At 40.4% G+C, this 25,604-nt stretch overlaps 3 protein-coding genes across 13 annotated transcripts in view; 1 reads left to right on the forward strand and 2 right to left on the reverse strand.

The window, feature by feature from the left end:
• Positions 1 to 25,604, reverse strand: part of KEL (Kell metallo-endopeptidase) — a 281,013-nt gene that overhangs the window by 94,817 nt on the left and 160,592 nt on the right. The window lies entirely within an intron of this gene.
• LOC123384069 (olfactory receptor 9A4-like) lies at positions 1,689 to 6,778 on the reverse strand. Its single transcript, XM_045052916.1, has one exon. The coding sequence runs from the start codon at positions 3,651 to 3,653 to the stop codon at positions 2,709 to 2,711; it is 945 nt and encodes a 314-aa protein (XP_044908851.1). The 5' UTR covers positions 3,654 to 6,778; the 3' UTR covers positions 1,689 to 2,708.
• LOC101087220 (olfactory receptor 6V1) lies at positions 18,782 to 20,332 on the forward strand. Its single transcript, XM_003983129.4, has one exon. The coding sequence runs from the start codon at positions 18,782 to 18,784 to the stop codon at positions 19,724 to 19,726; it is 945 nt and encodes a 314-aa protein (XP_003983178.3). The 3' UTR covers positions 19,727 to 20,332.

The raw sequence follows: 25,604 nt of genomic DNA on the forward strand, positions 1-25,604 counted from the left end.
AACCTTTATTTTAAAAATTAAAAATTAGGGCACCTGGATGGCTTAGTCAGTTAAGCCTCTGAGTCTTGATTTCAACACAGGTCACGATCTCATGGGTCCATGAGACTGAGCCTTGTTTCAGCATCTGTGCTGATGGAGCCTGCTCGGGATTCTCTCCTTCTCACTCTCTCTCTGTCCCTCCTCTGCTCACATGCACTCCCTCTCTCAAATTAAACACTTAAAAAATTTTTAGTAACACTCTATTTATTCATTCATTCATTTATTTATATTTGTATAGTTAAATATTTTATTCTTATGTGGTTAACTTTAAGTCTTTTAGTATCCTGGGGTCTGTGTTTTCCTCAGAAAAGTCTATGTTCATAATCCAAGTAAGTAAAAAAGGAGTGAAGAAAAATGAACATAGTTGCAGAGAAATAAGGGTGTCTATTAACTGCACTAAATACAGGCTGTGGTGACACTCGAATAGGAGAGACAAAGGAGAGTAAGAAATCTTCAAAGAAATGATGATTGAAAACTTCCCAAATTTTATGAGAAACATTAATTTACACACCCAAGAAAATCAATGAACTCCAAGTGAAATGAATTCAAAGAGATCTGCACACAAATACATAATACTAAAATTACTAAAAGACAAAGAACAAATCTTTAAAGCAACAAGAAAAAAAATGATTCCTCACATACAAGGAGACTCCATTAATATTAACAGGCGACTTCTCCTGGAAACAGTTAAGACTAGAAGGTAATGGGATGACATATTTAAGTGCTTAAAGAAAAAACATGGTCAATCAAGAATCTTATATCCACCAAAACTACCTTTCAAAACTGAAAGCAAAGGAAAGACACATAACTCCCAGAAAAACTCAGGGCACCAGGGTGGCTCAGTTGGTTAAGCATCTGACTTTGGCTCAGGTCATGATCTCATGGTTCTCGAGTTGGAGCCCTACACTGGGCTCTGTGCTGACAGCTCAGTCCCTGGATCCTGCTTCAGATTCTGTGTCTCCTTCTCTCTGTCTCTCCACAATTCTTTCTCTCTCTCTCTCTCTTAAAAATAAACATAAAAAAAAAACCTCCCAGAAAAACTCAAACAGAAAATTTGTTGTTAACAGAGTCCTCATGCAAGAAATACCAAAGAAATTTCTTCCAACTAAAAGCAAATTGTCCCATCATCTACTGCTGGGTGGCTCAATATCTCCACCCAGTTCAGGGCTGGCTGGAGGTGCTGAGTGTTACCATTTAATCAATACCTTCCTGGGGCACCTGGGTGGCTCAGTCAGTTAAGAGTCTGACTCTTAAATTTTGCCCCGGTCAAAATCTCAGGGTAGTGAAATCCAGCCCTGTGTCACTAATAGCATGGAGCCTGCTTTGGGATTCTCTATCTCCTCTCCTCTCTTCTCCTCTCCTCTCCTCTCCTCTCCTCTCCTCTCCTCTCCTCTCCTTTCTTCTTCCTCTTCTTCTTCTTCTTCTTCTTCTTCTTCTTCTTCTTCTCCTTCTCCTTCTCCTTCTCCTTCTCCTTCTCCTTCTCCTTCTCCTTCTCCTTCTCCTTCTCCTTCTTCTTCTTCTTCTTCTTCTTCTTCTTCTTCTTCTTCTTCTTCTTCTTCTCTCTCTCTCTCTCTCTCTCTCTTTCCCCCTCCACCCACTCACATACTCTCTTTCAAAATAAATATATAAACTTTTTTTAAATAAAAAATAATGAAAATACTTTTAAATTCCTCCTTCCTTCAAATACCTTGCTCCAACATGATGAGCTTCCTACACTTGCATTGTCATAAAACCATGACTTATATTCCTGAAGAGCTGCAAGTTGAGAGGATAGCTTCTTATTTCTGTGGTGCTCCCCATAGGGAAAATCTATGACAGGGTACTGAGACACTTGGATTTCAGAGACAAAGAACCACAAGCATCATGAAGCCTAAAGTCTGAGTCTGGAAGTAGTCTCAACAAACATAGTAGATTTAAGCAGTTGTACAACACAGGATGCTTTCTCTAGAATTAGTCATTTAATTCTTACTTGTCTCAATCCCCATACGTCCCAATACCAATATGTCCCAAAATATTTCATATCTTTACATCACTAATACTTACTAAAAGGAAAATATTCCAATCCCCATATCTCCACTCTAGATTGGTTCTGTGGCAAAGAGTATGTAACATTGTATGTACTTTGCACTAGCAATGGGGCCAGCAGAGAAAAACCAGCAGAGAAAGGAGAACCATAGAATATTTAAAGTGCATACAGCCATTGCGTCAAGAAATTGCACAAAATACAGGAAAATCTCTACAACAGTTGATAAAGAAACAAAGTGAGCCTCTGCCCCTTGGGACTGATTATGCCAGATGCCTCCCCACCCCTTCTTCCCACATTCTTCCTTCCCTAGGAAATACATCCTCAAAAATGCATTGTAGGAGAATGAATTCAAGGATACAGAGCTATAAACATGTGTGTATTACCTTTCGTTAATCATCCCACTTCCCAAAGATTTGCCTCCATGGTTCAAGAAGGGAACCATCACAAACTGAGGAAAGAGATTCTAGTGTGCAGAGAATAGGCTTCATTTTTATCTGTCTTGTCTTCTCCAACAGCACAGATTGGAGGTTGTACAAAATTGATCTTTGAAAAGATGATAATTATAAGAGAGGAGCTAGGGTTTTCTAGGTTAGTGAATAATTTATAGTGAAGACATTGCCACCCAAAACTGATGTAGAGAGATTTAATCCTTGACCAGTCGACAGCAGCGTTTCATACCATCCCGAAGGGCCTCTTTGACTTTGTCATTCCTCAGGGTGAAGATGAAAGGGTTCAGGAAAGGGGTTACCACAGAAATAAACAGGGAAACTATCTTGTTGTACTCAGCAGCCTGTGTTTGCTTAGGTTTCACATAGAGGAACAAGCAACTGCCATAGCCGATCACAACAAAGGTGAAGTGAGAAGCACACGTAGAGAAGGCTCTCCTCCGGCCCGAGGCTGTGGGGATCTTGAGGATGGTAGAGATGATGTAGGTGTAGGAGACTATTGTTGGGGTCAGTGAACCAATAATGACGACAACAGCCATTAAGAAGAGAACAAACTCTGTGAAAAGAGTGTCACCACAGGATAGTTTGAGCAGTTGCCCGCGTTCACAAAAATAGTGGTCTAACAGATTTGACTTGCAGAAGGTAAACTGAAATGTGGCATAGACTGGCCATATTTCACAGAGGAACCCAAACACCCATGACACAATGACCACCCAGATGCAGGTGTGGCTGTTCATAATGATGTTGTACCTCAGAGGGTTACTGACAGCCACGTAACGGTCCACAGCCATCGCTCCCAGTAACACCAACTCTGTGGTCCCCACAGCAAGGTACAGGAAGAGCTGGGTGACACATGCAGCCAGAGATATTGTCTGCATCCCAGGAAGCAGCAATCCCCAAAGCATCATGGGCATGATGATGGATGTGATCAGGATCTCCAAGGCAGACAAATGACCAAGGAAGAAATACATGGGAGACTTCAGACGTTTATCCACACAGACAATCACAATGATGACTGTGTTTCCCATTAATGTCACTGAGTAGAAGAAAAAGAATATGGCAAAAAGAATGTGGTGTAGTTCTTGGGACCCAGGAAAGCCTAGAAGGCAGAACTCAGTGGCACTAGAGAAATTGTTCATCATTTACTCCTTTTTTCTGCTCCTTGTAAAATCTAGACATCAAAGACTGGTAACATGGCGCCACATAGTCCTGTTCTCCAAAGAGAAGGAAGACAGGTTAGGATGAGAAAATATTTTCAACCTGAAAACCTGGTGACATGCCCCGACTGCAATGCTCTGCACAAGGTCAGACATAAATGTGATCACCTTCAATCTAGCACAAGTCTGCCTGTCTGGAATAGGGGAAGACTCCTGAATCGCTACTGAGGATAAGAAAACATTCTCTGTCTTTTTACACCACAGGATAGGTCTTCTCTCCAGGGACAGAGGATAAGAGTGTTTGACCACTTATGAAGCTGTGTTGATCAGCCACACCAGTCCGGGGACCATGTCATTCTTCTTATGTTAACTGTAGCAGATGACACAAGGGTGTTCTAGGTGATGGTCAGATCAGGGAACATTGAACCCTACACGTCATCCTTACTGGTATTGTCTAGACCCAACTTGGGGTAGTAGAAAAGCAGCAGCGGACTAAGACCAACACCCCTGCTCTCCCCAGAGTGTAAACTTCCATGGTACAGAGCAGACACATCTACAAATGAGAGCTCTGGAGCTCTCTGGAGATAATTTCCCAGGGCAGAATCATTCTTCCCTAAACCCATGTGCTTTGCAAAATGTTGGGAGAGAGGAAAGGTGGCACCTGTCCCTAACAAGGATAGATCTGAGGCCAGTAGCCCCTGTGGATGTCTGGATCTCGACCTCTCACTTTATTCATCCCATTACTCAAATGTCATCTCCTCAGAGGATTATATCCAGTAACCCTACACCAATTAGGAATAACTTGTTCATTTTTGGACTTTACCATTCTTTGTAGCACTTTTTATTACCTGATATGATATGTATACTAATTTCATTCCTTCATTGAACATTAAGCAAATTCAGCAGTGGATAGAACAAACAAAAATTCCTGCCCTGTGGAGCTTACATTCAAGGGAATGGTGGATGCCAGATTATATACAAGACAAGTAAGTACAATTATGATGCTAGTCTATTCATCATGCTGGAATAAATATAAGGCAAGGAAGAAGGACAGGAAACCAATTTCATGTATTCTTTGTTCATCTATGATACTAGAATATAAACTCTATGAAGGCAAGGACATGTATATCTATATTATTGTTGAGCTATAAAGTCATGCTGATAAATTTCCCTACATGATGGTTGCTTGGATGTGTGCTATATGGTTAAATAGTACTTGATGCTCATTAAAGTAGTTGGGCCATACCCTGTGGAGCCTACTCTTCTTTATTTGATTTCATGGCTCACATTACCATTTTCCCTTCCTCACTTTCCTTATTCATGTCACCTCCTCTAAGCTTTTGTGGGCTGGAATAATGGGAAAACAGGTCAAGGACAGAACTGTTGGGATAGCTCTCAGTGATCTACATTTATATAATGTCTACATAATGAGCACTAGCTGAAAAAAATACAGAAGAATGTTAGCAGTGACTGTTCTTAGTACTGGGACAGAGAAGAATTGAATCTGCTCTCTGCTGTGTAGGGGATTTGGAGATGAGCCTCTCAATTCTGCTGCTCCACTATTCTACCCCTCAGAAGCTAGGCCTCCTTCTTGCAGGCAGCCAAGCCCAGAACTCCATACTTGATCTTCTCCTACTGATTCCTTGGCAGAAAGCAACCATGAGAAGACACTCACCTTCATGGAGGGGTCTCTCCACCACTTCTCAGGCTCTCCAGGGCTCAGCTAAGGCTAACTCCTATCTAGTTACTGCTCAGGAGCCAGAGCAACTTTTTTGGGAGGAGCTTAGGAAAAAGTCAAGAAATAACAGCGTTCAGGGAACTGAGGGTTTCTCTCTTCTTCACCCTTACTACCCTCCTTCCCAAGGGGACTTAGTCACTGAGGTACCTGTTCTTAATTAGGACGCCAGGTTCAGGGCGTCCCTAAGCAATCAGACTGCAGAAAGCAGAACAAACTTTTAGTTATTCCCATTTTTGACCAATTAAGTGTCAGAACTTTTGAAACTTTTTGCTTAATGAGGACACCTGAAATCTCACCAATCACAGGTTTTCAATACCAAGACTGCCTCCTCAAAGGCCCCAAGTCTAGGTTTCAAGAAAACATCTCGGACTCTAAGCAGATTACCCCTTCTGCCCCTATATCCTAGACTCTTCCCTGATTCTTTTAGCTATTCAGAGAAAACAAGCATCCCCCAGTCCCCAGTATGACACATTACAATTGACATCTAAAATGTGCACCAATATCTTAAAGCATGCATGTTGGTCCCAGACAGTCCTAACTTCACCAGAAATCCCCTACAAAGTCTGTTTTCTCCTTCACTCATTTCATAGAGAGGCTTCTGCTCCTAACTCTGAGGACCTTCCAGAAAACTGGGGAGAGTTTCTGCCCCCAAATTGTACTTCACTCTCTGCTACTGTCTCAGGTTTCCACTCTTCTGAACACACATGCATCTGTATGCATTCAAGCAAGATTCTTACATTTATTTCTATGGTGTGTCCATGTTTGCCAGCTGGGCACTTCAAAGTCGGGACAGCATAAGGACAGCCAATGTAGGCAGTTATATTTACAACCTGAAACAACTGACAAATGTAAATTGTAAATCTGCTTTATACTAGAGTGAGACAGAAAAAGTGGCAGCTACAAAACATTTATTTAGATTTGAGATTTCATTTGAAGAATACCTGCTAAATCTGAGAATATCACCAGGTGAAAAAGGGTATAAATTGGGGACAATCATCCTAACCATGCCTGACATTGCCCTAGCCCAACAAGATTGCCACATAATCTTGGGAAAATTTCCTAAGCATGTATCTGCATATTTTTAACAGAAAATGCTGTGGATATCTGTTATGGCATTTTCTCTCTCACTTCTCAAAATAATCCATGGGTATACAGTCAATCTATGAGAAAGGAGGCAAGAATATGCAATGTGGAAAGAAAGTTTCTTCAATAACTGGTGCTGGGAAAAGTGGACAACTCATGTGAAAGAGGGAAGTGGACTTCTTTCTTACACTACACACACAAAAAAGTTCAAAATGGATTAAACACAAAATGTGAGACCTGAAACCATACAACACTTAGAAGAAAACATAGGCAGTAATCTCTGACTTCAGCCTTAGCTACATTTTTCCAGATATATCTCCTTAGGCAAGGGAAACAAAAGCAAAAATAAATTATTGGTACCACACCAAAATAAAAACTTTTGCACAGCAAAGGAAACCATCAACCAAATGAAAAGGTATCCTACTGAATGGAAGAACATATCTGCAAATGATATATCTGATAAAGGATTAATATCAAAATATATTTTTTTTAAATTTTTTTTCAACGTTTTTTATTTATTTTTGGGACAGAGAGAGACAGAGCATGAACAGGGGAGGGGCAGAGAGAGAGGGAGACACAGAATCGGAAACAGGCTCCAGCCTCCGAGCCATCAGCCCAGAGCCTGACGCGGGGCTTGAACTCACGGACCGCGAGATCGTGACCTGGCTGAAGTCGGACGCTTAACCGACTGCGCCACCCAGGCGCCCCTAATATCAAAATATATTTTAAAAACTTATACGATTCAACACCAAAAGCCCCCAAATAATCCAATTTCAAAATAGGCAGAGGACCTGAATAGACATTTTTCAAAGAAGACATAAAAATGGCCAACAGACATATGAAAAGATGGTCAGCATCACTAGTCGCCAGGGAAATGCAAATCAAAACCCAATGAGGGGCGCCTGGGTCACTCAGTGGGTTGAGTGTCCGACTTTGGCTCAGGTCATGATTTCACAGTTCGTGGATTTGAGCCCCGCATCGGGCTCTGTGCTGACAGCTCAGAGCCTGGAGCCCACTTGGGATTCTGTGTCTCCCTCTCTCTCTGCCCCCTCCCTCACTCATACTTGCTCACTCTCTCTCTCTCTCTCAAAAATAAATAAACATTAAAAAAAAATTTTAAAAACCCACAATGAGATATTATCCCACACCTATCAGAGTGACTGGAAACAAACAACAAAACAAAAAAAACAACAAGAAATAACAAGTTCTGGCAAGCCTATGGAGAAAATACAACCCTGCTGTACTACTGGTAAGAATGTAAATTGGTATAACCACTGTGGAAAACAGTATGGAAGTTCCTCAGAAGTTTAAAAATAGAAATATGATATGATCCAGTAACCCCACCACTAGGTATTCACCCAAAGAAACCAAAAACACTCATTAAAAACAACACATATGCTCCCCTGTTTATTGCAGCAATTCTTCAATTGCCAAGATATGGAAGCTACCTAAGTGTCCATCAGTAGACGAATAGATAAATACAATGTGGTTCACACACACACACACACACACACACACACACACACACACACAAGCACGCGCGCACACAGAATATTACTCAGCCGTAAAAAAAAATGAGATCTTGCTTTGTTGTTGTGAAAACATAGATGGACTTAGAGGATTTTATGCTAAGTGAAATAAATCGGACAGAGAAAGACAAATACTGTATCATTTCACTATGTGGGATCAAAAACAAAAACAAATAGAACAAACAAACAAAAGTAGAAACAGATGCATAACTACAGAGAACAAATAGTGCCTGCCAGAGGAGATGCGGACAGAGATTGGGCAAAATGGGTAAAGGGGAGTGTGTGATACAGGCTTTCAGTTATGGACTAAGTTGTTAGGATGAATGGTACAGCATAGAGAATATAGTCAATGGTACTGTAATGGTGTGTAATAGTGTTGTATGATGATAGATGGTAGCTACAATTGTGGTGAACATAGCATAATGTATAGAGTTGAAATCACTATGTTGTATCCCTAAAACTAATATAACATTGTGTGTCAATTATACCTCAATAAAATAAAACAAAAATATACAATTTAACCCAAAATTTAAGAAGATAATTCCTCCTATCAACACATTTTGGCTTTCTTTTTAAAAAATTTTTTTGCATAGTACTCCATATGAATGCCCCATTCTTTATTAGCTAGACTCTTGATCAATTTTGCCTGTTGTTTACGTTTTTACCATTTAGCCCATTTACTCCTTTACCCGTTAATTGTCCCCCCACCCACAACCCCTCCAGCGACCCTCAGGTTGTTCTCTACATTTAAGAGTCTTCTATGTTTTGTCCCCCACCCTGTTTTTTTAAATTATTTTTGCTTCTCTTGCCTTATGTTCATCTGTTTTGTATCGTAGATTCCACATATGATATTTGAATTTCTCTGACTGACTTATCTCACTCAGCATAATACACTCTAGTTCCATCCATGTTGTTACAAATGGCAAGATTTCATTTTTTGATTGCCAAGAAATACTCCATTGTATATGTATATATACCACATCTCCTTAATCCATTCATCTGTCAATGGACCTTTGGGCTCTCTCCATACTTTGACTATTGTCGGTAGCGCTGCTATAAACATTGAGGTGCATGTGTTCCTTCAAAACAGCACACCTGTATCCCTTGGATAAATACCTAGTAGTGCAATTGCTGGGTTGTATGGTAGTTCTATTTTTAATTTTTTGAGGAACCTCCATACTGTTTTCCAGAGTGGCTGCACCAGTTCGCATTCCCACCAGCAGTGCAAAAGAGATCCTCTCTCTCTCTGCATCCTCACCAACATCTGCCGTTGCCTGAGTTGTTAATATTCGCCATTCTGACTGGTGTGAGGTGGTATCTCATTGTGGTTTTGATTTGTATTTTCCTGATGATGAGTGATGTTGAACATTTTTTCATGTGCCTGTTAGCCATCTGGATGTCTTCTTTGGAAAAGTGTCTCTTCATATCTTCTGTTCATTTCTTCACTAGATTATTTGTTTTCCAGGTGTTGAGTTTGATAAGCTCTTTATAGATTTTGGATACTAAACCTTTATCTGATATGTCATTTGCAAATATCTTCTCCTATTCTGTCAGCTGCCTTTTAGTTTTGCTGATTGTTTCCTTCGCTGTGCAGAAGCTTTTTATTTTGATGAGGTCCCAATAGTTCCTTTTTGCTTTTGTTTCCCTTGCCTCCAGACACGTGTTGAGTAAGAAGTTGCTGCGGCTGAGGTCAAAGAGGTTTTTTCCTGCTTTCTCCTCAAGGATTTTGATGGCTTCCTGTATTACATTTAGGTCCTTCATCCATTCTGAGTTTATTTTTGTGTATGGTGTAAGAAAGCGGTCCAGGTTCATTTTTCTGCATGCTGCTGTTCAGTTTACCCAGCACCATTTGCTGAAGAGACTGTCTTTATTCCACTGGATATTCCTTCTTGCTTTGTCAAAGATTACTTGGCCATAGACTTGTGGGTTCATTTCTGGGTTCTCTATTCTGTTCTATTTATCTAAGCGTCTGTTTTGATGCCAGTACCATACTGTCTTAATGATTACAGCTTTGTAATGTATCTTGAAGTCCAGAATTATGATGCCTCCAATTTTGGTTTTCTTTTTCAGGATTGGTTTGGCTATTCAGGGTCCTTTATGGTTCCATACAAATTTTAGGATTGTTTGTTCTAGCTCTGTGAAGAATGCTGGTGTTATTTTGATAGGGATTGCATTAAATATGTAGATTGCTTTGTGTAGTATTGACATTTTAACAATATTTGATCTTCCAGTCTATGAGCATGGAATATTTTTCCATTTGTGTGTGTGTGTCTGCAGTTTTTTTCATAATATTTCTATAGTTTTCAGTGTATAGATTTTCCATCTCTTTGGTTAGGTTTATTCCTAGTTTTTTATGGGTCTTGGTGCTGTTGTAAACGGAATTGATTCCTTGATTTCTCTTTCTGTTGCTTCATTATTGGTGTATAGAAATGCAACCAATTTCTGTACTTGATTTTATATCCTGTGACTTTGCTGAATTCATAAATCAGTTCTAGCAGTTTTTTGGTGGAATCTTTTGGGTTTTCCATATAGAGTATCATGTCATCTGTGAAGAGTGAAAGTTCCACTTCCTCCTTGCTGATTTGGATGTCTTTTATTCCTTTGTGTTGTCTGATTGCTGAGGCTAGGACTTCCAAACTATGTTGAATAACTGGTGAGAGTGGACATCCCTGTCATATTCCTGACCTTAGGGGGAAAGCTCTCAGTTTTTCCCCATTGAGACTGATATTAGCAATGGTTCTCTCATATATGGCTTTTATGATCTTGAGGTATGATCCTTCTATCCCTACTTTCTTGAGGGATTTTGTCAAGAAAGGATGCTATATTTTGTCAAATGCTTTCTCTGCATCTACTGAGAGAATCATGTTGTTCCTGTACTTTCTTTTATTAATGTGATGTATCACATTGATTGATTTACAGATATTGAACAAGCCCTGTATCCCAGGTATAAATCCCACTTGATTGTGGTGAATAATTCTTTTAATGTATTATTGGATGCAGTTGGCCAGTATCTTGTTGAGAATTTTTGCATCCATGTTTATCAGGGAAATTGGTCTTTAGTTCTCCTTTTCAGTGGGTCTTTGTCTGGTTTTGTAATCAACGTAATGCTGGCCCCATAGAATGAGTTTGGAAATTTTCCTTTCACTTCTATTTTTTAGAACAGCTTCAAAAGAATAGGTGTTAACTCTTCTTTAAATATTTGGTAGAATTCCCCTGGAAAACCATCTGGTCCTAAGTCTTGGGAGTTTGTTGATTACAAATTCAATTTCTTACTGGTTATTGGTCTGTTCAAGTTTTGTATTTCTTCCTGTTTTGGTTTTGATAGTTTATATGTTTCTAGGAATTTGTCCATTTCTTCCAGATTGCCAAATTTATTGGCATATAATTGCTCATAATATTCTCTTATTATTGCTTGTATTTCTGCAGTATTTGGTTATGATCTCTCCTCCTTCATTCCTGATTTTATTTATTTGGGTCCTTTCCTTTTTCTTTTTTTTCAAACTGGGTAGGGGTTTATCAATTTTGTTAATTCTTTCAAAGAACCAGCTCCTGGTTTCATTGATCTGTTCTAGTGTTGTTGTTTTTTTCATATTTCTATAGCATTGTCTTCCACTCTAATCTTTATTATTTCCTGTCTTCTGCTGGCTTTGGGTTTTATTTGCTGTTCTTTTTCTCGCTCTTTAAGATGTAAAGTTACGTTGTGTATCTTAGAACTTTCTCCCTTCTTTAGGAAGGCCTGGATTTCTATATACTTCCCTCTTATGACTGCCTTTGCTGCATCCCAGAGTTTTTGGGCTGTGGTGTTATCATTTTCATTGGCTTCCATGCACTTTTTAATTTCCTCTTTAACTTCTTGCTTAACGCATTCATTCTTTAATAAGATGTTCTTTAGTCTCCAAGTATTTGTTACTTTTCCAAATTTTTTGTGGTTGATTTCGAGTTTCATAGTGTTGTTGTCTGAAAATATGCACGGTATGATCTCGATTTTTTTGTACTTGTTAAAGGCTGATTTGTGTCCCAGTATGTGGTCTATTCTGGAGAATGTTCCATGTGCACTCGAGAAGAATGTGTATTCCTCTGCTTTAGGATGAAATGTTCTGAATATAATTGTTAAGTCCCTCTGGTCCAGTGTGTCATTCAAAGCCATTGTTTCCTTGTTGGTTTTCTGCTTTGATGATCTGTCCATTGATGAAACTGGGGTGTTGAAGTCCCCTACTATTATGGTATTATTATCAATGAGTTTCTTTATGTTTGTGATTAATTGATTTATATAGTTATGTTTCTTCACACTGGGGGCATAAATGTTTATAATTGTTAGATCTTGGTGGGTAGACCCTTTGATTATGATATAATGCCCTTTGTCTTTTGTTACAGGATTTATTTTAAAATCTAAAGTGTCTGAAATATGATATAATGCCCTTCTGTATCTCTTATTACAGGATTTATTTTAAAATCTAGATTGTCTGATATAAGTATGGCTACTCTGGCTTTCTTTTGGTGACCATTAGCATGATACATGGTTCTCCATCCCCTTACTTTCAATCTGAAGGTATCTTTAGGTCTAAAATTGGTCTCTTGTAAGCAGCATATATAGATGGATCTTGTTTTCTTATCAATTCTGTTACTCTATGTCTTTTGATTGGACAGTTTAGTCCATTGACATTTAGAGTGAGTACTGAAACATATGAACTTATTGCCATTGTGTTGTCTGTAGAGTTGGAGTTTCTGGTGGTGTTCTCTGGTCCTTTCTAGTCTTTGTTACTTTAAACCTTTTTTGTTTTGTTTCATCTTTTCTCCCCTCAGAGAGTCCCCCTTAAAATTTCTTGCAGGGCTGGTTTAGTGCTCATGAATTCCTTTAGTTTTTGTTTGTCTGGGAAACTCTTTGTCTCTCCTATTTTGAATGATAACCTTGCTGGATAAAGAATTCTTGGCTACATATTTTTTTTATGATTCAGCATGTTGAAAATATCCTGCCACTCTTTTCTGGCCTGCCAGATTTCTGTGAATAGGTTTGTTGTGAACCTGATCTGCCTTCCCTTATAGGTTAAGGACTTTCTTTTTTCTTGCTGTTTTATAATCCTTTACTTATCTGTGTATTTTGTGAATTTGACTATGATATGCCTTGTTGATGGTCGGTTTTTGTTGAATCTAATGGGGGTTCTCTGTGCTTCTCAGATTTTGATGTCTGTGTCTTTTCCCAGGTTGGGAACACTTTCTACTATGATTTGCTCACATAAACCTTCCACCCCTTTTTCTCTCTCTTCTTCTGCGACCCCTATGATTCAGATGTTATTACTTTTTAATGAGTCACTGAGTTCTCTAATTCTTATATTGTGCTCTTTTGCCTTAGTTTCCCCTCCTTTTTTTCTGCTTCATTATTCTCCTTGTTTGTCTTCTATATCACTGATCATTGCTCTGCTTCATCTATCCTTGCCTCCATGGCATCCATTCGAGATTGCATCTCAGTTAATAGCATTTTTAATTTCGTTTTGACTAGATATTACTTCTTTTATCTTAGCAGAAAGGGATTCTATGTTTTTTTTTTACCCCAGCTAGTATTCTTATGATCATGATTCTAAATTCTGGTTTAGACATCTTGCTTATATCTGTGTTGATTAAGTCCCTGGCTGTCAGGACTTTCTTCCTGTTCTTTCTTTTGGGGTGAAATCCTTCATTTCATCATTTTGGAGGAAGAAAAAGAATAAAATAAATAATTAAATTAAAAAAATTAAAAACAACACAAAAAATCAAGTAAAGGAAGCTAGATCCTAGATGTGTTTTGGTCTGGTTGTTGAAAGAAGCTTGGTAGAATAGAGGAGGAAAAAGGCAAAAAAAAGAAAAGAAATAAAGGTGAAAAACAGTAAGAAAACATTTAAAAAATTTTTGTAATTGTATACAATAAAATAGAGTAAAATTAAATGAAGAAATTGAAATATACTAAAAACTTCACAACACACACAAATAAAAAATATAGTAGGAAAAAATGAAGAACAATGTTTTTTACAAAAATGGAAAATAAAAATAATTTTTTTCTCTTTCTCTATCCAAGAATAAGAAAAGAAAAAAAATGGATAGACCAGCAAACAGAATGAAATCTGAGTAAAATTACTTCCAGTTTCCCCAGAAGTCAAACTATTTAGCACTTTATAGTCTGTAAACTAAGCAAGTGGAGAGACTTGTGATGGTCCTCTAGGGCTTGGTTGGCACAGTTGGTCAGGGTTTGGTGTAATGGCTAGGTTCTCCACTAGGTGGCTCTGTTTAGCTTACTTGGGTGGATCAGTTTGGCGTATGTATGCGTGTATGCACATACACAGGAGAGGTGAAAATGGCGTCACCCATTTTCTGTGCTATCACCAACCAGCAGTCAAGCACCCCTCCTTTTTCTCTGGCTTCCATCCACTCCCCACTTCTACACTGTCCATGACAAAGCCTTCAGCCTGCCAAGAAGCACTTCTCTCCCAAATTTTATCTCACATAGGGCTATGTTTCTAAACCTCTCACTCCTAGGGCCCTTCAGTTTGAACCTGCTCCAATCCTCTGGAGGAGGGTCTCGCCAAGGAATCGTGGGGTACCAGCCTGCCCCCAGGAACACTCACACAACTGTGCCACTGCAGAGGTCCAGAGACTGCATCCCGTTGCCAGTCCACCCCAGAAACATTTCATGCAATCATGTATCAGCAGTGGTTCAGGGATTATGGTAAAGCACAACACACATCTGGCATCAGGATTCATGGCACCCTAGCATCCTTGTTCCAACACCAGCAAACATGGCTATAATTGGTGGCCTACTGGGACCTTTGCCTGTGGGGAGGCTGTGGGGAGACTGAATGCTTTCCCTTTAGGAAAGATGGGAAGGAAGGCAATGATATCCATTCTCACTACTTCTATTCAACATTGTATTGGAAGTCTTAGCTAATGCAATAAAGCAAGATAATGAAATAAAAAGCATAGAATTAGAAAATAAAAATAATAAAACTATTTACATATGACATAATCTTATATGTAAAAAATCCTAAAACGTCCACAAAAAAATACTAGAACTAACAAGTTGTTATTAAGGTAACAGGACAAAAGCTAAGTATATAAAAATCGGTTGTATTGCTATACACCAGCAATAAACATTAGAAATGGAAATAAAATCTATAATATACAATAGTATCCAAAAATATGAGAGACTAAAGGATATATTTAACAAACTATGTGCAAGAAATAAAGTCATAAAACATTACTGAAAGAAATTAAAGACCTAAATAGATGAAGAAATATTCCAAATCAGAAGACTCGATTTTATTATAAAGCCAATTCTTTCTAATCTAGTCTAAAGGTTCAACACAAATTCAACCAAAATCCCAGAGCCGTGGGGCACCTGGGTGGCTCAGTCCATTGAGTGTCTGACTCTTGATTTCAGCTCGGGTCATGATCCCAGTGTTGTGAGATCAAGCGCCACTTCAGGCTCTGCACTGAGTGCTGAGCATGGAGCTTGCTTAAGATTCTCTTTCTCCCTCTGCCCCTCTCTCCTGCTCATATGGGTTCTCTCTCTCTCTCTCTCTCTCTCTCTCTCTCAAATAATTTTTTTTTCAAATCCCAGAACTGTTATTTTGGCTTTAACATTGAGAAGGTGACTCTAAGATTTATATGTAAATGTAAAGGATCTAGAGTAGCCAAATAATTTTTAAAAAGCACAAAGCTGGGAGACTCACAAATCTTACTTAAAGACTTCTTACAAAGCTACAATAATTGAGACAGTATGTTATTGACATAATATCATGTAGATCAGTAGACATATACACCAATGAAATAGTACAGAGAATTCAGACACAGACTCAGACATGTACTTTCAATTTATTTTAATAGTATATACTAAGTGTTGAGTGAGTAGCAATATGCTCCTTTCTACATTATCCCCCATTTCTGTCCAGACATAAAATCTTCCTTGCAATCAAAGCTTTGCCCTAAAAACTCAGTTCTAGACTCAGGTCCTACAGAAAGATTGCCAGGCCATCTGTCCAGCCTTTGTGGGTCTTAAACTTGGGATCCACTTGTACTGTCTTCACAGAAAAGCTTTTGCTTCATATCCCTTTGTTATTATTTGTCTGTGGGTGGGGCTAAGTTGGGTGGCATCCATAAAGTCTGAACTTCTCTGAGGTGAAGGATGTTACTCAGAGTTAACTGGGGAGCTTGATCCTTCATCTATGCTATGTTGCCTTCACCTTCATCCCTCCCTAAGGTGTACATCTTCTAACAAAAGTCAGAGACAGGCCCCTCAGGTTGCTCGGCTCCCAAGATGTTTCTATCAGGGGCCATGGCTCCAAGAGGAGGATATCTCTTCTTAAGCTTACTGTTTCAATTCCCCAACTTCTACAGATGACACTGGAGAGTTCAGACAAGAGCGTGATGTGGTTCAATACCTACATTCCCTACTTCTCCTGATCTAAAAATCCTGGATCTGGGAGGGAGACAAAATCTCCAAATGAAAACTGTATCTAACCCTCACTATCTATCCAGTCTGCCATAATTTTAATCCAGGAAGGGTCAGAAAGCAAGCACTGCCATGGGACCAACCTAAGCCATCAGCTGCTTAGGTGTATCTAGGTCTCTATCCCTTTCTTCATTCACATCTTTTTCTCAAATGTTACTTACTCAGAACACAGGAGTTCCCATTATTCTAAAGAAAAGCAATAGTGCCTCTTAATCCCCAGAGTATTCCTTGTTTTCCCCTCATTCCCCTGAAAAACACTGCTGGAGTCTATTTCCCATCCAATGTATGCTTAGCTCTAAACCACATCAAGAAACCAGGGACTTGGAGACATGGTGGGTAGAGAGAATCAAGAACACTTATCGTTGGGAGGAAAGGGGCAAAGACAGCACCTTTCTCCTCTGGTCTCATCAAAGTTGCTGCCCAGGGCTTTGTGGTGACAAGGGGTAAGTCTTTAATTAGGAAATCAGTAGAGGACTGGAGATATTGTAGCTTGTGGAGCCACTCACCTAGCAGTACAGAAGCCCCTTACTACTCCTGCCAGCTGTAACACACTAACAAAGGGTAGTGGACCACATATCTCATGTCACTCATGTTACAGAGTGAACCCATTAGGCAGACATGAATTTCTTAATGTGAGCAGCTCAAGAAAACACTCAGAGGCTAAAGTAAGTGGCTTAGGTTTGCATATGGGTTGAGCTCCTGTGCAGCACAGACATCAAAATTGGGTTTCAATTGATCAGTTCTGGGTGTAGATTTTAGACCTACTGTTAGGGTTTATTAGTAGGATGGATAGAAGCTAATGGAGGGACAAAGCCTCTTCTTTAAATTGGAAGGCCATTGCTAGTGGCCAGGTCACAGCCTCAGATGAAGCTTTTAATGGGGCCAGAGAGTGGGCCAGAGTATAACTATTCACAGCTTTGCTCTTTCCACTTCTGATAGTTTGTATTATAGTGTTTATTTCCTTTGACAATTGGAAAAATTTAAAGGTATCCTTTCAGTGAACTTAAATTCTAAGGCAGCATAAAGTTTTAAAAATACACACACACACACACACACACACACACACACACACACACACACACACACACACACCATCTGTTGGCCTTCAGGAAGTGTGGAGAGATGATTTGGACAGAAAATTTTGGCAGATGATTGGCAGCCATAGGATAATGATAGCAATGACCACAGTTGTTTGTGGAGCACTTGGTGTGTGCCTGTCACTATACTAAGTAGTTCACTCATTTAATCTTCACAATAGCCCTAGAAGTCCTAGAAACCCAGTACTATCATTATCTTCATTTTATAGCTGAGTAAACTGAGGTTCAGAGAGCATGTTATAAAGAGAAGATTTATGTTCCACAAACAAGTTTCAGATCAGAATTCAAACACAGGTTCATAGCTTGTGCCCCAAACCACCATGCAAGAATGAGAGGAGTCAGGAGGGGAAGGGACACACTGCAGCAGCAAAACAGCACCAGGAGGTAGGATGCTAATGATCTTCTCATCACTGGCAGGGCAGCCACCTGGTTCTGAGGTTTATCTCCATGACCCTGTATGTCTTTTCTGCTTTCCATCTTGAATGCATATACTAGAGCCCAGCACCACCACCACCACCAAAGGAACCTAATTTATTAACACAAAACTCTGACTTCCCATTAATTTCATGATCATAGCTAGAGAAATGCGAATGAGTGAGAGTCCTCAATAGAGACATAGCCCAGAAAGACTTGAATGGACCCTTTAAAAGGAATCTTGGTGCACAGTCTCTGAGTCATGACACAGACCCCCTCCCCCCAGTACCAACCCATACTTAAGGACTTGGGGGTGACTTATACTAATTTTCTCTTTCTTTCCATGTTTCCTCCCCTCCCTATCTTTTTCTGTTTCTCCCCCTCATACATTTGGTCTTCCTTTCTTAATTGTGTTCCCATTTTGTTTTCTTCTTTCCTTCTCCAGAAATGTTGATGTCTGCTGCTGTGTTGTCTTCCTTAATCCACTCCTCTCTGTTTTTCTCTCTCCATATCAATGGCTTTCAATGCTCTTAATTCTAAGACTCCCTAAATCTATGATGCTCTCATACTCTCATTTTGTTTATCTCCTTCTTTCTGTTTCTCTCTCTGTTTATCACTTTCTGTTACCTCTCTGTTTATCGCTGACCATCTACTTGTCTTGCTCTCCCTGTTCATTTTGTTTCATGATCAGTGATTCTCTCTCTCTCTCTCTCTCTCTCTCTCTCTCTCTCTCTCTCTCTCTCCTTCCCATACAGGCACCCAGCTCCTGGATCATGACAAATCTGAGCCACCTATCTGAATTTGTGCTCTTGGGCTTCTCCTCTTTTGGTGAGCTGCAAGTTCTGCTGTGTGGGCCTTTCCTCATGCTTTATCTTCTTGCCTTCCTGGGAAACACTGTCATCATAGTCACAGTCATAGCCAACACCAACCTACATACTCCCATGTACTTCTTCCCGGGTAACTTTTCACTGCTGGAGACCTTGGTGACCATAACTACAGTGCCTAGGATGCTTTCAGACCTGCTGGTACCCTGCAAAGTCATTTCCTTCAATGGCTGCATGGCCCAGTTCTACTTCTACTTTTCCCTGGGTTCCACCTCCTTCCTCATCCTGTCAGACATGGCTCTTGACCGCTTTGTGGCCATCTGCCATCCACTGCGCTGTGGAACTTTGATGAGCTGGGATGTGTGTATCCAGTTGGTAGGGACTTCCTGGGCAGCTCCTTTCTTAGCCATGGTGCCCACTGTCTTCTCCCAGGCTTATCTCAGTTATTGCCATGACAACATCATTAACCACTTCTTCTGTGACAATGCACTTCTGCTGCAACTGTCCTGCTCAGACACCAGCCTGCAGGAATTCTGGGACTTTGTGATGGCCTTAGCCTTTGTCCTCAGTTCCTTCCTGGTGACCCTCATCTCCTATGGCTATATTGTGACCACTGTGCTGAGGATCCCCTCTGCTAGCGGCCATCAGAAGGCTTTCTCAACCTGTGGATCCCACCTCACCCTGGTCTTCATTGGCTACAGGTCTGGCACCATCTTCCTTCATGTCAGGTCTGGCAAAGAACATTCTATGGAAGTCAACAAGACCGTAGCCTTGGTGACATCAGTCCTCACCCCCTTTCTCAATATCTTTATCCTTACCCTCTGCAATAAGACAGTCAAGGCAGTGCTACGGGGGCAGATGCAGAGGCTTAAAGGCCTCCACAAGGCTCTATGATGAGCCTGAGGAACCTGGCCAGCTTCAGTCAAGTAGGTCTGTGAGGAGGCAGAGTACCAGACTGGGTGAGAAGACTACTACCTGAATTTCTTTAGGGTTTTTCCTCTGTGCTTCTGTGTGGTAACTACAGTGAGTCCCCAGTGCTACCCTGTCTGACTCTCACAGGCCACCATGGAAGCGCTCCCCATACCCACTAGTAGCTACAAGAACTCTGAAAGTAGCTCAAAGCCTGGGGAGCCAGAGGTAAGACTTTCAATACAAGGAAGTACATGGGCTTTCCATTCAAGGACAGCAGCCAAGAAGTATTCTCCGATCAAGAAATATTATCCACTGTGTGTGTGTGTGTGTGTGTGTGTGTGTGTGTGTGTGAAATTCCTGAAAGATTTGGGATGAAACATCAGCTCCACTCTCTTTCTCTCCCAACTATAATCTGAAATTTTAAAAAGTCTCCAACTACTTTGACCTCAGACTCATGGTTTTCTCTTAGCTTTTAACTATCCTGGGTTTTGTAAAACAGCCCAAATTTAAAATATTCTGCCTGTTTCTACAAATACATTTTAATTTACCAAACTGCATTTCTCAGTAAATGATGATGACTTCACTCATCAAGAGAGTACTCCTAGCCTCACTTATTTTAAGACAACAAAAACTACTAATTTACCACAAATGTTAAGAGTTTTACAAGTCAACTATGTGAAAATAAACAAGGCAGAGAATTGTACGCTCTTTTGGTGGACACATAGCATCTAGCTTTGGAGATGTGGCTCACTTGGTGGTCCTTTGGTTCTCATTATACACTTCCAGTGTCACCTCAGGCTAAGCCCCTCCTAACAGAAGTGTCCCTTTGTCTGACTTTCCAAAACACTCATTTCTTGCTTGCTGAGCTGGCCCTCACCCAAATCAGAGGGTGTCTTTAGGTTCCTGGTTTCAGTTTCTAGTTGAAAGTTTTGCATCTCCTCAATGACACATCAGAGCAATGACTGATGTTTGCTGTTGCCCAAACAGATTTATTTTCTCTAATTATCCTCTGCTCACCACATCAGAGAGTAAATATTTATAGAATAAGTGGAAGGAGGATAAGAAAGTAAGATTAACTTTACCAATAATGACTTAGTTTTTTATATATGTGTGTATATACACATATATATTCACACTTTATAAACCACTTTATACAAGTTTTCCATTTGGTTTTATCCTCATAGTAAAATTCAGTTAAATAAAGAATCACTGATCACTCACCATGAGCAAAGCACTCTGCTTAGCACTGGTCACTAGAGATCAAAGAAATGTGGATTCTAACCTCAAAAGTTTTCTCCACCTGCGAGAGACAGGAAAAGCTATAATGAATTCTAACACGTTTTGAGAAGGGGTTCTCCCACTTAAAATGAGTGCCATAAAGACAGCCCAGAAGGGAAATGCCAATTCTTGGGCTGCAGCTAGGCAGTACTTTGACACACTCAAGAGAAGGAAAAATATAGTTGAGAAAAAAAAGAACTGGTCGAAGTGATGGCAGAGCTAACAGTAGAATCTGTTTCTTCAAACTTCTTTTCCACCTCTTCATCCTCAGAAATTCTTCAGAGTTGGGTTAATTAAATGTTGGAATCTCCAGGATCTGAAGCCACTCCATGTAGACTCCTCCAGTCTCTAATTCAGGGTATATCCCTCTGGTTCCCATCAGGTGTATACAATTGCAATTGCAGTAATTCTAGCAACTCCTTCATAACAATAGTTGGATGTTCCATACCCATCACTTGAAAGAAACATACTGTCAGAAAGCAATTATAGAATCAGTCACTTTTAAATATTTGTATTCCATTTATTGTAATAGTATCCACAAACATTTGAAAGATAACAGATAACACTTGTACGTGCAAGAAATAGTTTTATTCAGCCCAGACATTACGTTCATTGCCAGGTAGATTCCCACTTCCTTTGCTACACAGGTTCCCCCTGCCCCACCCACCATCAAAAAATACAGCATTCTTATGAAACCTCTCCTAAACTGAAATGGCATAAAGCAAAGAAGAAATTACCATTAATTTGTATGAACATTTTTTGAGCATTCCCAGAAACACAAAAAATAATCTCATAGGCTTTTCTGGTGTCTTAGGACACATCTTGCTAACAGATGCACAAAGTAAATCGAGAGAAAGCGTGGATGCTCACTCAGGTCACAGCTCTGGCAGCTGGATGCTGACACGCTGAGTGTGGTTCCTGGGAAAGAAGTTCGGTGGCGCCACGCTCACTGCTTGGGGTGTGCGCTACCTCTGCAACAGCTTGTGCAGAACAAATGCCCAGCGCTATTTCTGCTTTTCTCCTTTTCTTGTAAAAGCAAAAATCCTCTTCCAATTTCTTTTTTTAAAATGTTTATTTATTTATTTAGAGAGAGAGCACAAGCAGGGGAGAGGCGGAGGGAGAGTGAGAGAGAGAGACAATCCCATGCAGGCTTCGCATCCAATGCAAATCCTCAAATCCCAAGGCAGGGCTTGACCTCACTAACTGTGAGATCATGACCCCAGCTGAAATCAAGAGTCAGATGCTTAACCAACTGAGCCACCCAGGTGTGCCCCAATTTCTTAAGATTAGTGAAAACAGGTACTAATGTAGGTCTTTTGGAAAAGTGAAGCGGTGCAACAAAAGCTTTCAAAAAGCAGGGAATATCTGTAATACCATGTTTCTCAGGAGATGGGAACAACTGAGTTCATTGTTAGTCTCATAAGATCATTTGCTATAAGAGCATTTGACAGAAGGCAACAGCCTTCCCACTCCACAGAAGTGGTTTCAATGGAACATAATTGCAGGGTGGTAGGAGGACAGGACTGTAACACCCAGAACTGATTTAATTATAGGTAGAATCAAGGCAAGATTTCAGGACTCTACAATGCCTGCCCTACCCCAAGGTACCTCCATTTGCCTGGCATCCCAGTTGCAGAGACACCATGTTCCAGTAAGCAACCAGAAGAAATACAGGACTCTGAATGGCTAACATAAGAAGCAATTGTTGGGGCACCTGGGTGGCTCAGTCAGTCAAGCAGCCAACTCTTGATTTCAGCTCAGGTTATGATCTCACAGTTGGTGGGATCGAGCCCCGAATCAGCACTGTCAGTGCAGAGCCTGCTTGGGATTCTCTCTCCCCCTGCCCTCTCTCTGCCTTTCTCTTTTCAAAATAAATAAACTTAAAAAAAAAAAGCAATTGTCACACATGTAAATCCCAATAGGAAGCCAAAAAGCAAAATTATTTCATCTGGTTGGCAGGACAAGGGAGCAAGAAAGAGTATGGGAATTTTGATGAAGGAAGATAAAGGAATTGAATCATGTTTCAAATACAAGTCAGGCTTGGGTCCTGCAGTGGCCAGCAGGTAGCAAGAAGTCCCTGCATACACAGGATTTTGGAAGTTTGGTAAGGTGTAAAACCCTCTAAGGCCAAGTTGGGAAATTTCAGTGTTGTCTATAGGGACCATGTTGACATCAGTCCAGTTCATCACTTATTTATGCTCTCACTTTCTGAATATAAATATGGTCCTTCCAACAATGCCTCACAGATACTGCAGAAAGGTGGCAGTGGTCCAGTGGTCTGCTGGTAAATGTTTAACCACCCTCTCTCTAATTGTAGCCTTTTCTGACCTCCAGTATTTGCCAATTTCCCTGGTGTCAGTTTCACCCCCATCCAGTCCAGTTTCAAACTACTAACATGAGGCCAACACCTTCAGTAGCATAGATAAAAGTAAAACGTAGTGAAGTAATTATGAGTTTTGAATTCTTGTTATCTTTGTTTTTCACATAATCTGTTTGATTGTAAGATTCTTCTATTTAATTTTTAATAATGTTCTGTTACTTTCCTGAAAACTTAACAGTCAGTTCTCGAAAGGGCTCCAGAGCATCACTGCAGCATTCTGCCTCTGGGTTTTCCCTTGGATCCTGTTCCCCATTCAACCCAGAATCTTTGTCATTCTCCTTCCCTTGAGTCAGATACATGCCAAGTCCTATGGAAGCAAACTTCAAGGAACTGTCCTTTCACAGAACTATTCCTAAGCTCTTTCTGAACTTCCTTGGGTCATGTTCAAAACTGCAAACAATAAAATTCCAGCACTGAAGAGAAACAGTGCCTTTTGTGAATACAGTATAATTGCCCAAGCGTGCAAAGGTTTCCATATCAATGCCCTCTGTACCCACTCCCAAGTTCGTTGTAAAACAGTTGTGTCCTGTGAGTTCAGTGAGTGCATTATCCTTCAGAGGACACTTACAAATTCCCCCTGAGAGACCTGGATCTGTTTTGTGAAAATATCCAGGACCATTCTCCAGAGTCATTCATTAATTCCATCTCCCTGTGCTTTCATTGCCCATGTAACATGCCATTTTTATGTCTACATTATTTTACATATCAGCTGCTTCTCTCTGGAATTCACATTTCCCCTCCTCAGACTGTGAAGTGGCTCTTCATACTTCAAAGCTCAACTCAGATAATACCATGTTTGAGAATACTTTCAATTTAACCAAGGAAAATCAGGCACCCCCTCCCTGTATTTCCGGGGTGCTTTGCATATCTTAGTAACTAACTACATAGTTTTGTTTTCCCACACAAAATTCTGGGCTCCTCAAGTTAGGTACCATTTCTTACATGTCTTTGTATCTCCTATGCCTAGGACACAGATGTTCAATAAATGCTAGCTGTCTTTAGGAACAAGGTTTGCAGATGAATTTGGAATATGAGTAAACACTGTAACCTAAAACACAGAAACCCATCCTCAATGACAGTAATAGAAGTAACCAATGCATATGAGAAAGAATGAAATATGGCCCTTTGTAGCAACGTGGATGGAACTGGAGAGTGTTTTGCTAAGTGAAATAAGCCATACAAAGAAAGACAGATACCATATGTTTTCACTCTTATGTGGATCCTGAGAAACTTAACAGAAACCCACTGGGGAGGGGAAGGGAAAAAAAAAGGTTAGAGTGGGAGAGAGCCAAAGCATAAGAGACTCTTAAAAACTGAGAACAAACTGAGGGTTGATGGGGGGGTGGGAGGGAGAGGAGGGTAGGTGATGGGCATTGAAGAGGGCATCTTTTGGGATGAGCACTGGGTGTTGTATGGAAACTAATTTGACAATAAATTTCATATAATAATTTAAAAAAAGAAGTAAACAATGCGTAAGAAGAACTTATCCCACTGCACTCTATCCAGTTACTTGTCTATCCTAGTGCCACAACCAGTTCCAAGACACACTTAACAACAGGGACCAGAGGAAGCAATGTGGACAGCTGGGTGAGAGGTCTAGAAATAGTTCAATTTCTGGACATGAGGTCTCATCTTAAAACTGAGACCACTATAGCAAATACAGGGGCTGCCTCGCAGCTGGGAGTGCACCATGCCTAGACTTGGCTCCAGCAGGTCTCCTTGCTGACCTGAGAAGTGTCCCACAGCGGGGAGGCCTGCAGTGAGAGGAGGTGTGCCTGGACGGCCCACACACTGCTTTGTAATTCCAAGAGGCAATGATTTAGTCACATCGTGACTCTAAACCTGGGGAGACTTGCATACACCCACTTTGCCTTAGAACTGGTGTCCTTAGATTCCTTCCAGCAAGATGGAAAAGTCTGTTATCAGTATTTCTTGGCTTAAGTCTAACCAGGCTTATGTCTTATCTGATATTGTGCACACTGAGAGTCCCTGTCACATTAAGACAAATGTATGGAACCAAAACATCTCTAGGTCAAGGCCACACAGAATTCTAACAGCAAATCACAGGCTGGACCATTGGCCTAAATCTCTCAAGAAATTTAAAGTCATGGGGCACTTGGGTGGCTCAGTTGGTTAAGCATCCTTCTCTTGATTTCGGCTCAGGTCATGATCACACAGTTCAGTTCATGACATTGAGCCATG

This window comes from Felis catus, chromosome A2, assembly GCF_018350175.1.
Source record: "Felis catus isolate Fca126 chromosome A2, F.catus_Fca126_mat1.0, whole genome shotgun sequence".
Classification (NCBI taxonomy): Eukaryota; Metazoa; Chordata; class Mammalia; order Carnivora; family Felidae; genus Felis; species Felis catus.

Excerpts from the sequence above, each read along its gene's own strand:
- LOC123384069 (XM_045052916.1), bottom strand. The coding sequence starts at position 3,653 with ATGATGAACAATTTCTCTAGTGCCACTGAGTTCTGCCTTCTAGGCTTT.
- LOC101087220 (XM_003983129.4), top strand. The coding sequence starts at position 18,782 with ATGACAAATCTGAGCCACCTATCTGAATTTGTGCTCTTGGGCTTCTCC.